At 43.5% G+C, this 13,498-nt stretch overlaps 1 protein-coding gene across 3 annotated transcripts in view; it reads right to left on the reverse strand.

Annotated features, from left to right (window-relative positions):
• NR4A3 (nuclear receptor subfamily 4 group A member 3) overlaps positions 1-13,498 on the reverse strand; it is a 37,043-nt gene that overhangs the window by 19,858 nt on the left and 3,687 nt on the right. For 2 of the 3 annotated variants that reach the window (XM_072727860.1, XM_072727862.1), the window contains exons 3-5: positions 10,249-11,297; positions 6,130-6,259; positions 5,503-5,675 (exon numbers count right to left, since the gene is read on the reverse strand). In XM_072727860.1, coding sequence (XP_072583961.1) covers positions 5,503-5,675; positions 6,130-6,259; positions 10,249-11,295 — 1,350 coding nt within the window. In that variant the 5' untranslated portion in view covers positions 11,296-11,297. Of the gene's footprint in view, positions 1-5,502; positions 5,676-6,129; positions 6,260-10,248; positions 11,298-12,307; positions 12,436-13,498 lie in introns of those variants that run through there. The other variant, XM_072727861.1, reaches the window with a different exon arrangement.

Below are 13,498 nucleotides of genomic sequence, written 5' to 3' on the forward strand. Positions count from 1 at the left end.
ATGTCTATCATTCATTCCTTCTCGGCCTCAAAAACAAAGCTGGGAGACGGGAGATTTGAGGTAAAATTGGATTGTTCTTATTAAACTATATTGATGGTTCACAAATCTTCGTGTGGCAACAAGTCATCCAAGGCATTTGTTAACATGCAGATTCCTGTCTGCCTCCTCCCCCTCTCCTAGTTCGGATTTAATTGGTCTGGGTATGGCCCAGGAATCTGAATTTTTAAGCAAACACCCTGGGTCTTTCTGGGTACCACACTCTGCGAGATGCTGAGCTCTCCCCACAGTGGATTTATGGCAGGTGTAATGGTTAGAGGGTCAGAGAATGAGAAGGCTGGGAGGGATCATGGTGGTGCCTTTAGCCCAGACTCCCCAGCATTCAGACAGGGAAGCTGAGACCCACTGTGGCCCAGGAAGGGACCTGAAGTCACCTAGGGTATTGATGGCAATTTGAGAGGGTCTTCTGAGTAGCTTCAGTCAACCTTTCTCTTTGCCGAGTCTTTAGGCTGTTTACTCTCTAGTCTAACATGTGTTAGCCACGATGTTTCTCAGGCTATCTTGTTAACATATTTAAATGCCATTTGCTGGTGCCTGGTTTTATCCGAGTGGCATCTCCGAGTGGTATTTGGAGTCTGTTACTACACTGAGTGACACCAATTACCAAGAAACATCCCCGTTTGCTGAAAAATACTAGAAATGGCCAATTAATGAGGACGTTAAATATATTTTCTCATTAGTAATTGTGCAGGCTCTGAAGCCAAGCCCAGTATCTATATATACTTGTATTGCTAAATTAAAAGCAACTGTGGGACAGAGGATAGCTACATTTCGAGAAGAAACAAATCAAACGTGACATGTTTTGACTGCACTGATATACAATGATCTGAGCTCACTTTTGAAGGAGAGAAGTTTGGCCCAAAGGAGAAGTGAAGGTCCCAGAGCCAGGAACACTTCACAGTGCGAGGAGCTCTCTTTCTGGCCTCTAAAACATGCATGCATTCCCTCTGTGACTTGGAACACAACCCTTTCCTCCTCCCTCTCTCACAAATGAGGAAAACCACTCGTTTAGGACCTTAGAGGCATACAGGCGGGTACAAGAAGGTTAGAACATACCTATCTGGCAAACATCATCTCATTTCTCTACCAGATTCATGGGGGAAACTGGCATTGTCAATAAATTGCCTTGGTCAAATCAACTGTCTGACTCAAATCCAACAGGACAAATTCTTACTTAAAATATAATAAATTATGGACACACACTGAAATGGTGACATTTGTTACCACTGAAGAGTGGGATTAATCAGCAATAAAGAGGAGACTTTGATTTTTTTCAACCTGTCCTCTTCTAAATGGTTTGCCTTTTAACACAACCGAATGGGTATATGTATATATATATGTAACAATAATTATTATTATTTTTAAAAGCCTCATAAAGCTTCTATTAGAAAAGACTAGTAACTTTTCATTACAGGGAAGTGGCAGTATGGTGAAATAGAAACTTAATACCTTGAGGGATCAGATTCAGATCTAGTCCTAGCTTTGCTCCTGACCTCAGGCAAGACACTTAACCCCTAGAAGCCTCAATTTACTCCTCTGAAAGTATGGGGGTTGGATTAGATGACCTTAAGGTCCCCTCCAGTTCTAACATTTGCATATATATCAGGAGAAGGTATGATGAAAACTGAGTTTTAACGAATGAGATTCCTAAAAAAATGACGGAAACCATAAATTATAGCACATAAGTCTGTGGCTTAAGGGAAATTATGTAAGAACATATGTGATGGTGCCTAGCTCAAAGTAGGCACTCAATAAATTCAGTTTGCTTCATTCGTTTTATGGTAATGTTTTTTTAGAGAACAAAGCAGGTTCAATCTTGTTAAATAACAAGTTACTTAACACACACACATATATATGCATACACACACACACACATATATATATATATAAATAAAATATCACATAAATATAAAATCACTTGCATTTAGGAACAATAAGGCAAACCCCAGAATCATAAAATCTTAGAATTGGAAGGAATTCAATATTCAAAATAACTTCTCTGCTTGTGAGAAATCCTGTTATGTGTTCTCCTTAGTTACTTCTTGTGTTGATGAACTCACGCTTCCACAGCAGCTCTTCTAGCTAAGAGAGAGCTCATCCTTATCTTCAGAATGAGCTGGAAGGGGCCCCCTCTTCTTCTTCCTTCAGATCTGCTCTTGGGAGCAACAGTCCTCTTTCCACAGGGTAAAAGAGTGACCTAATCCTGCCAAACCTTCTGCCTTCCTGTTTAGATATTTTCATTTCCTCCAACCATCCCTTACAAGTTTCCAGAAACAGTATGTCCACATCCCCCTTAAACCCCGGTTTGGGAAGGGACTTCACCCTTGAAGTGTGGTCTCACAGGACGGAGCCTGTGAGACCACCACCAACTTGGTTCTGGTCCTATATTTCTACTACTGCAGCCCTAAGGTAGTTCAGCATCCCTTCCTTCCACCACACGTATACTTTGTTGGTTCATATTGACTGTGTATTGAATAAAGTCCCAAGATCTTCTTAACAGGAACTACTGATGGGCCAAGGCTCTCCCATGTTTTGAAATTCTAAATGCTGAGCTTCACATTTATTTTTGTTAACTTTCTTCATGATGGCTTCAGCCCATCCTGTTCCAACCTGTCGAAATCACTCTGAATGTTGATACTGACATCCATCATATTAGCGATCCCTCCCAGATTTCTGTCATCTGCAAATGTGATCAGCATGCCTTCTATGCCTTCATCCAAGTTTTTGATGAAAACTCACTGTATTTTTAAAAAGTCTTTTAATTTAATTGATTTTGGTCCAAGTTTAGATAATTTTGTAAAGCTATCTAAAAGCAGGAGAATCCAAGCTATGAGTCTCAACCTGATTCCAAAACAATGCAATTAAAATAAATGTGCTTTACAAAATTGAGCAGGGACCCCAAAGGTAGTATGAATGTGACCCGGACTCTGGTATGGTCAATCTGCTATTTTGGACAAAGCTAACAATTAAATTGGATAAATGTTTGTTGATGAGGATGATGACTCTAGTCTAACACACTGAATAGTGCAGAGGCAAGCAAACATACTGGATTGATTTTTCAGTGTGGACACAGTTCCCAGCTGGGACAACTCAAAGTGCTGGCGAAGGTTTGCCACTGAATGACTAATTAGGCCATATAGACCAATAGTTGGATAATTTGGGGCCAAAAAATCACTTTGGGGGCCTTAGTTCTCTGGACTGACCATCGGTAGTGATTTCCAATGCCCCAGACCAACGTCAAACCTTGTGTTATGGGCTCGGCAGAGGCTATGTGGAGCAGCTTCATTAATTCAGACAAATTGCATAAAGGGAGGCAAAGTTTGCTTCAGGAAGGGGACACCCTTATTCCCGAATGCTTTTCCAGTACCCACTATCATTGAAGCCAAAGACACAGAGAAGCACGTTATTTAGAAACACAGACTTTGGGGTCCGGCACACCTGGCTTCCAATTCTCTCTGATAAATATCAGCTATGTAACCTTGGGCAAGTCACTCCTTTAACCTTTCCTGGTTTTCATGGCCTCATCTTCGAAACACATGATAACATTTACCTTAATGGCATTGCTACATGGCCTCTGACATAGGTAGTGTTCATACTTCTCAGTATATTCAATAAATGGTAAAGTGAGAAAGGTGGTCAAGGACATAACGTACAGGGCACTGGGTCAAAACTTTGACAAGTTATCACCTTATTAAATCTTCTTCACAAACCACCCCAGGAAGTAGATATTATTGTTATTACTCCACAACACAGATGAGGAAACTGAGGTGTTGCAAGGTTTCATCAGTTGCTCAAGGTCACCTATCTACTAAATAATGGTGTTTGGATTTTCATCTAAGCTGGTGTGGTTCCAAAGCCTAAGCCCTTAACCACTGCATTATTTCATTAGACTATTATTTGAGACTTGACTTTAGTTAAGAGATGCTACTTGTAATCAGAGTAAGAGTCCTCAACATTTGGTGCTAAGGGTCTACCATGCTTCTCATTTGAAGTTTTGTGATTAGGTGTGGAGAGGAGGCTTCACAGCCTATAATGAGGGTACAGAGGGAAGGAGGATCCCAGTGGGTATATTAATCACCCCTCCCGTCAGAAGTCTGAAATACTGATTAGGCCTGGGTAGGGCAATCTGGTAGTAGCTGCCAAGCCAGATCAACCAACCAGAGATCCCTGGACTGGTCTCTCTCTCTCATCGGTGTACACACTATGTTTCTAAGTTTTCTTATATCAGAGAGGGGGTGACTAGCCTCACAGTTCATGGTTCTTTATCTTTTTTAAAAAAGATTATTTATTTATTCATGAGACACACACACACACACACACAGAGAGAGAGAGAGAGAGAGAGGCAGAGACACAGGCAGAGAGAGAAGCAGGCTCCATGCAGGGAGCCCGACATGGGAGTAGATCCTGGGGCTCCCAGGATCACGCCCTGGGCTGAAGGCAGACACTCAACCCCTGAGCCATCCAGGCATCCCTCATGGTTCTTTAAATGGTGAAATGAGACAACAGACAACAATGTCTAGCATGCAGAAATAGCTCAGTAATTGTAATCCTTTTCCTTTCTTTCTCTCTCTGGTGAGACCCTGTCTTACTAGAATTTTGCTTTTCTAAGTCTTTTTCAAAACTGCCTTCCAGTACTGTTTATACATTTGTTCAGAAAATCCCTTCTTATGGTTTTCCTGTGTGTTACTCAAATTTCTGGGACTTTTCAGAGTTCAGACTGATGATATTTTAGTTTATCTCACAATAAATAAAAATATTGATATGCTTTGGTTCATTTAAATAACAATACTCACTTATGCTTTTCAAAACAATCATTCCTGTGTGACTGATGTTCCAAACATCCCTCCGGGGTTAAATATTATAATCATCTCCACTGTAGGGACGAGAAAGCCAAGAGTGGGAGCCAGGTGACACAGGCAGGAAGCAGCACAGGCAGCATTCCATCCTGGTCCCCCTGACACCTCCCAATGTCAAGGCCAGAGCTCCCTCCTCTCCATCAGTGGTCGAGTCCCTCTGAATAAGCAGCAGGTCAATCAGTGCTGATACAACTGGATAAACTGCTGAAGGATAACTTGAGGCTCACCCAGATGGTTTGATCACAATATGAAAAAAGCGGTAGTTACTACCTCTAAACCACAAAAGAAATCTACACACTATAATTCACCTGTGCACATTTTCATTGGCACAACCACCAGGAGTCCTGCAACAATGGTATGACAGGTGCAGCACTGTCAGGATCATTTGTTAAGGCATTTAGAGATCCAATAAGGCAAAAATGATTTGGTGCAATGGATGCACCGGGATTGCTAAATGAAGTGAGAAATATAGAGAAGGTATGAAAACTGTTTAGTACAGTGCCAGGCGCAAAGTCATTCAATCAACTCTTGTTCCTAGTATCATGAACAGAGACCTGATCATTTGAAAACAGGACATCATAAAACTTACTCTGGAGTAATCAAGATCTCTGGGTGTTGAGTCTGTTAAAGCTCGGACAAGGGCGTTCATCATACAGATCGGAGGAGAAGGTGGAGAGGGCTGAGAAGGTTCCTGCTGTAATGGGCTCTTTGGTTTGGAAGGCAGCCGACCTCTCCTCCCTTTCAGACTATCTGTACGGACAACTGATGCCAAAAGAAAAAAAGAAAAAAATGTCTCCAAAGATATTCATGAAGAGCCATAAATCACAAAAAGCAATCAAAACACATTACAGTTGAGCAATCATTAACGAGACCAACCATTTAAAAGTGGCAGTAAGTTTGGAATTATATCCACACAATGATTTAATGAGAGTTGAAACAAGCAGCATAAAAGTCACCCGTACTTACATCTAGTAATGAATTAGCCCTAAAAGTCTCCTTCTTAAATAGAACAGAGATGTATGTACACAAGCTCTCTATTGATTTTGAGAAATTAGAATAAGTAGTCCTCAGCTATTTTTAAGTGGTTATATACACCATAAAAGTAAAATCTTGGAAAGTAGGAAAATTCACCACGCCAACGTCAATATTAACATTTTTTTCAGTGATATCTGAGAATATGTATAAGCAAGCTGAATAAAAAGCATTATATCCATACCTTCTTTAACCATGCCAACACTGAGACACTTCTGAAATCGACAGTACTGACAACGGTTTCGACGTCTCTTGTCTACAGGGCAGTTTTTATTTGCCAGGCAAACATATTTTGCATTTTTCTGAACCGTTCTCTGAGAAAACACAATACAGAGATAGTCAACTAATAGTTTCTGGAAAGAGGTAGGACCTGACAAGATGTATTTTAATTACAATGTGAAAAGCGACAGTGCAATTCGTATAATTAGATAAATTTAATTTCCTAACACGCTAGCCTGCAGGAAAAACAATTTTATTAGTGTTAGCTGCTGACAATGAAAATCATCTCGGATTGTTCTGAAGCAAGTCTCAGGAGACACCCAAGTCTGAATGATAAAATCATATCTGAAATTACCAGGTCAACATATCATACCTTGGAGGATTAGATTATCTCCACTTTTAATATCCCTTTGGGAACAATTTTCTACTTGTTCCACTCCCCTGATTATTGCTGACCTTATTAAAATAAAATCAAAATTATCTGGGATGTACTTTGTTGGCTATCACTATTATAAGTCAAATATCACAGTAACTGGCTTTGTTCCCCAATAGAGATGAAATCATAAAAAGCAAAATCAGGACTTGACTAGTTAAAGCATATAGGAAATGCCTTTATGCAAAAAAAAAAAAAAAAATCACTATCCTTAATCTGCCTATATCACTTATTTTATCTTTAAGATATTAAGATAAAATGTATTAAGAGAATATTTTCTTAAGAGAATATGTATGGTCAACTGGTTATTTCTGAGTTTTGAAAGCAACATCTTAAAATTGGTTACTAAAAGCTGCTATAACAACTGAAAACAAATAAACAAAAAGAGGAAAGAAAGGAGGAAGTATGAGAGCCATAAATTTTCAATAAAAATTCCCATTAACAGGTTATTTCATAAACGACTATTGAGACAGATATCAAAATAGCCATATTGTAAACAACACATCATAAACCTTAGACTTGGATATAAATTGATGTTTTATTCTTCAGAATCACATATAATTTTAAAATGACACATGGAGAAATAATGAAGCATATTTTATGCTCAAGATTTAAAAAAATGATTTTTTTTTAAAAAAAATTAAAGACATTTGTGCAAACGGATGTGTATTCACCACTTAGGGTGAAATTATTCAGAAATTACCTGAATCTATACAACTCCAAATAGAGCAGAAAGTTGGGATTTATTTGGTAAGCCTGGGCTGCATTAAGAAAGAAAGAAAGAAAGAAAGAAAGAAAGAAAGAAAGAAAGAAAAAGAAAAGAAAGAAAAAAAGAAAGAAATCCACATAATTTGGGTTGGTGATCTGTTTTGTATCCAAAATTCTAGATTTACTTTTAGTCTTTTACTTTTAGCAATTCTCAACCCCCATGTATTCATTTTCACCTTATCACCTTTTAATTTCATTTTAGGAAATGGTTTCTAAACTGCTTCTATGACTTTAAAAATCTACCAAAGCCAGATTCATTTAGTTTAAAATGCAAAATTCCCAAACACAAACATATCTCTGAGTTTCCAGCATTTAAATTCTCAACAGTCTGTAAGGGTAGGAAACTTATGTTTCCTGAATGAAGCCTTCTTTCATTGGACATGCAGTAATTTCTAAAACTCTGTTTCTTGCCATCATCCTCAAGGCTATATGCCAATTTGAGTGCTGGTGGCATTTTGCTTCAGGTATACATTTTCCCAATAACCTGAAGCCTTCCCCACAGTTGTGTGTGCCTGCACAGTTTAAGGACAGGGAGAGATCGTTATGGTTCAATCACTGAATTCCCATCATTAACTGCACTTCATGTCACATTTTTAAAGAATTCAATTTAATGGTAGAAAGCCACTGGGTAAAACCTGCTCCTGTTCCTTTAATTAACAGATCTGTGGGGTGGTTCTCCCCCACCCTACCCCCACCCTTTCAAGTATAGATTTGTTTTCAAGGCATTGCTGCAGAAAAGGGATGCTGTTGGGGAACACTTAATTGACATTTCTAGACTAGGAATGTATTACCAGTCCTGTATTTTGGTTAACTCTCAATTATTCAGAGGTGATTATATTTGTGGCTTAATCGTACTTCTCTTAATTGTTTTTCTTTCTTTTACCCTTTTTTGGCTGCCTGTTTCATTGCCCTTCAGCATTTCCACTGAAATACTGTGAAAATGAAATCTGCTACGGGAATGCGGTTAACTTGGAAAGAACCCTGGTAAAGCTTGAGCAGTTCAGACAGAAAAAAAAAAAATGGCTAAACTGAGGGTTCTGCATTTAAAACATCATACTTCTGCATAACTCCTATATGGCACTAGACATATTGCAAAGTCTCTCCACAAGCATTTTTCTCCTTTATCTGCAGAAGTTAATTAATGGCATGATTCCTAATCCCAGATCAAAAATAACTGATGCTTGCTGGTAGGTATACCAATCCACATACATGTGCATTTTAGTAAATACTTTGTAGTTTTCATTTAATAATGAACGACTGTTTTATGGCCCTTTAAAGATTATAAAGTGCATTCATAACTGTCTTGTCTAATTTAATACTCATAGCCCTTCTCTGAATTTTATTCATCGGATTGAAAAACGGAAGCCTAGAAAGACAGATCACGTTCAACCTCATAGATTGGTAGGTGACAGATCAAAGGACTCCTGTTTGAGTGTTCTGAGTCCAATTTTAGCACATTCCCAGATGTATCCTATTGGTCTCCCAAATACCAGTTACCCAATCAGCACCTAGCTTCCCCTTTCCCTCCACCCTGCCCAGCCCTGGAGTCTAGGGAGTGGTTTTTGTGGGAGAACATTTGTGGGTTTGCAAATGCCAGAGATAATGGCCAAGGGAGTGGGGAGGGTGGCACAGAATTAAGTGTCTTTAGAATTCTGGAAGTCAATAGCAAAAGTAGAGCAGCAAGAGAACAAGGCCTCTTCCACCTCAACAGTAGAAAGAAAGAGGGCATCCCAGGTGGCTCAGTGCTTTAGCGCCGCCTTGCGCCCAGGGCATGATCCTGGGGAACCGGGATCGAGTCCCATGTTGGGCTCCCTGTGTGGAGCCTGCTTCTCCCTCTGCCTGTTTCTGTGCCCCCCCTCTGTCTCTCATGAATAAATAAATAAAATCTTTTTTTTTTAAAAAAAAGAAAAAACAGTAGAAAGAAGGAGCACTGACCTCAAATGTTGAAAGTAACCAGCTGGAACTGCCAAACATGCCACTAAATCACCATTTCTAGAATGCACAAGGCTTCTCTTCCTAGGCTTCACCTTGAGGGATAAGATATTGGGGAGGCTGAAGACCCTCCCACTGTAAAATTCTCCTTTGCGTCTATGATATAAGGAACCGCGTCTACACCTCACTGTGTGTGGCACAGAGTTGGAGCAAACTGGTGAGACCCCAGCTTCTATCTTCTACAGAGCGAGCTGCCTCAAACGGCACCCAGCCAGTTGCTCCTGTCTATTCTGCAGTTGCAGACCTGTGAAGAGGGTCTATACTTCGGGATCATGCAAACATGAGTTGGCTTCCTGCCTCCATCGCACTCTGAGTGTGTCTCGCTGTAACTTGAATAACCTCTCTGAGCCTCCACCTCCTCATCTGTGAAACAAGGATAATTAGCAGCTACCTTCAATACACTGCTAATAAGAAGAGCTACCGTGTGGCCAGAGTTCCAGCTCAGATCTGATTCTAGCGTCCCAGCTCTTATAGGAGGATTGAATGAGATACAAATACCCAGGACGTGGCACACAGACCCCCATCCCCTCAGACACCCTGCATGGACAGGGAAGGAATACAGTGGGGCTTCTGCCTTTTTTTTTGGGGGGGGGGGGCAGGGATCCTTTTTGAGAATCTGCTCTGTCCAGCAAAATGCTCATAAGGTATAAAGAGAGCCAAGTCGGGAAGCTCACGGCTCCCCGAAGTCCATCCTGGCCTGGTTAACGGGCCGTGGGAGGGTGGATGTGAAGGTGTTCAGGTAGGGCTGCGGGACGCACAGAAAGCAGGGCTGCTCTCCTGGAAGGGGAGGGGTGGGACCCCCGGGGGGGAGGGGCTGCTCCCCCGAGCCGGTGGCGGAGGAGGCCGGTGGCACCGGGCGGGGTGCGGGGGCGCCGGCGGCGTTGCGCTCACCTTGAAGAAGCCCTTGCAGCCCTCGCAGGTGCGCACGCCGTAGTGCTGGCAGGCGGCGTTGTCCCCGCACACGGCGCACGTGCCCTCGCCCGACGCCGAGCTCCTGTTGGGCGGCGACGGCAGGCTGGGGCTCTCGCCCAGCAGGCTGGGCGCGGTGGGCGAGGCGCTGAGGCCGAGCGGCGGGAAGGCCAGCGCGGCCGCCCTCTTGGGCAGCGGCAGCCCGTACGGGTGGCCCTCGAGCGCGGCGGCCTGGCTGCTGGCGGCGGCGGCGGCGGCGGCGGCGGCGGCGGCGGCGGCGGCCCCCAGCGGCAGGCTGAGCGCGGCGGCGGCCGTCGGGTCGTAGCCCAGGTGGTGGCCGCCGGCCGGGCTGGGCGCGGGCGGGTGCGGCGGCGACGGCTTGAAGTGGAAGAGCGGGAAGCGCGCGCCGGCCACCGCGGGCACGGCGGGCACCGCCTTCATGGGCGGGTCGAGCAGCGGCCCGGGGGCGATGCAGCCCTGCGCCGCGGGCAGCGCGTCGTCCCACAGCGCCCCCGCCTGCGCGGGGAAGCCGGGCGTGCTGGGGGTGGACGGCGGGGACTGCTTGAAGTACATGGAGGTGCTGGGCAGCACGTCGTCCTCCGGGCCGGACGGCGGCGGGATGGACGGCTGCGGCGGCTGCGGCTGCGGCTGCGGCTGCGGCTGCGGCGGCGGCGGCGGCGGCTGCGGCGGCGGCTGCTGGTGGTGCTGGTGGTGGTGGTGGTGGTGGTGGTGGTGGTAGTCGTGCGCCCGGCCCTCTTCCATCTTGATCAAGGGCCGCGGCCCCGACGGCTGCATTTGGTACAAGCAGGAGGGCTTGAGATCGTAGTTGCTCGAGTAGCCCTCCATGAAAGTACTGAAGCTGGGCAGGGACGTGGTGGCGGTGGCCGTGATCTCGGTACTGCCCAGGTCCATGGTCAGCTTGGCGTAGTCGGGGTTCATGATCTCCGCGGTGTACTCCGAGCCGTAGGTCTGCACCGCATAACTGGAACCTGGAGGCGAAGGGCTATACTGGGCTTGCACGCAGGGCATATCTGCAGGACAGGGAACAGGGTCTGAGTCAAGCCAGCACTCTCTCCTAGCGGACAGGTAGCGCTGGATTCACTGCTCCCTAATCTGGAAAATGGGAGAGGAAGTGACATCTTTCCCCTCCTCCTGGTAGCTTAGACTTAAAAGCTTCATACTCATTGTCTTCCCTGGGAGGAAAGCAGAATCCCTGACAGACTGTCAAAGGGGCCACAGATGCCAAAAGCAGGCTTCCTGGGGGCCTCTGCCCACCTTCCTTCCCTTGCCCTTGTTCTTCACCAGATCTGGGGAAATTGGATTCCTTCCTTCATGAGCCCGGTGATGTTTTGACAGAGTGGTTTTGAGCCCTGTAAACTAATTGGGGATGGTCTCAGCCACAAGTTGGGAGGACATAAAGATACCAGGGAATGCTCCGTTAGTTTATTTTTTTGGGGGAAAGAGGCCACTGGTCCCCAACACACACACACTGATTTAGCAATCTATGAGTTAGTTAAAAAAGAAAAGAAAAGAAAAGAAAAGAAAAGAAAAGAAAAGAAAAGAAAAGAAAAGAAAAGAAAATTAAAGGATGTCCTACGTGGGACTAACTGGCCAAGGGAGACTGACATTCTAACATTTTATGAGTGCCAACTGAGCCCACCCACACACGTTGTGGTCGCTTTCTCCCACCCCCTCCCCATTTCTCCAAACACAGCTAACAGCCTACACAAACTGGACCCCTGTTGATGACTTCAGCCAGCTAGGTGGAGGGGTGGGAACACAGGCCCAGGAAATGGACTCGGGGGAGTTTGTGCCATCTGCAAAGAAAAAGATCAGCAGCTGCAACAAAACACCCACCAAACGTGGTCTCTGCCATATACAGTATATATATATATATATATATATATATATATATATATATATATATATATTCTAATTCTGACTAATCAAATATATCAGTGGCTGTTTTAAGACAACAGTTTACAGCTACTGTAATAGGTGAGTTAGCCTACAAATTTTCTTAGGACAGAAGAATTAGTACCTCTACAAAAGAAAGCAGTTCCTTAATAGGTTTAGTTTTTCTTCCAGTTGACTGTATGTTGAGCCCCCGAAAGGGACTAGTATCCAGGATGCTTATTATTGTTCAGAGAGGTTGAGTTGGATGAGAAGGCTTTGAGAATCACTGGATCTGATTTTATCTAATTATTTCCCTTTCTCTATGGCTAACTAGAAATGATAAAATGGGCAGTTGCTAGTGGTTGGTTTTTCTGAACCAAAGGAACAGCAGGTGCTTAACCTCTGTTTGGAGTCTATGGTATAGAAGATGTGACTAATAAAAAAAAAAAAAGTGTGTACTTCACATTTCCTTTGACATCTTTCTCTTACCCACATTTCCAAATCTGATTGAGTCATGCGTGTATGGGATGAAATCTTGACTTGAAAAAAGGTGATGAGGGCCTGTTGGAAGAAGCAGTGATAAGGAGAGGCCAGTTCAAGCCTTCACTTTCCAAGAAGGGCCTTAAAAACACTAGTTTGAAGGTCAAGGATTAGTTATCCTGCTGTCCTGTTGTTGGGGTGAAATGAAAGGCTAATTATTTAAAAGAAAGAACACGGCCCAGCCCAATGTTCCATCTATTCTCCTTCCTTCAGCCCCTCTAGGATTTCTCCATCAGTCTTCTGTCATCTTTCCTTGCCAATCCCTATGTATTACTCTTCCTTGTGTCTTTCTGAGGTTTCCAGCTAGAATATGAGTTTGCTTGGTACTAAGTTCTACTTAGATGCATATCTTTGGCGACTACACAGTCCAGGCACTTGGTATCTGTTTAAGAAATGCATAAAGAGGTGTTACAAGCCAAACCTGCAATCCTCTCTTTTTGCCCAACTCGAATTTACTCCTTGGTTTTCAGCTTAAATGCTTTTTCTCTTTTCCTCTGAGCTTCAACAATCCAAACTTCTGCATCAAATGATTTAGGTTCTATACAAACATAAATGCCCTGTATTGCTCAAAGCGATCCCATAACTTTTACACTTATGAACTGGATATAAAAGGAGAGCAAAAATGAAGACATTAAAATGTATAGAAAGATCCCAATCTCTTGGCGTATTACATTTTTTTTCTTAGGAAACATATTTTTGAGAAATGCAACGCGTAATTTAATCTGGCTGCTCCACTAGGTAGCAACAGGGTGTGGTATCCAGAGGAGCTTCGTGCAAAGAAGCCACCTGTGCTGTG

Source organism: Vulpes vulpes, chromosome 12, assembly GCF_048418805.1.
Source record: "Vulpes vulpes isolate BD-2025 chromosome 12, VulVul3, whole genome shotgun sequence".
In the NCBI taxonomy this organism is placed as follows: domain Eukaryota; kingdom Metazoa; phylum Chordata; class Mammalia; order Carnivora; family Canidae; genus Vulpes; species Vulpes vulpes.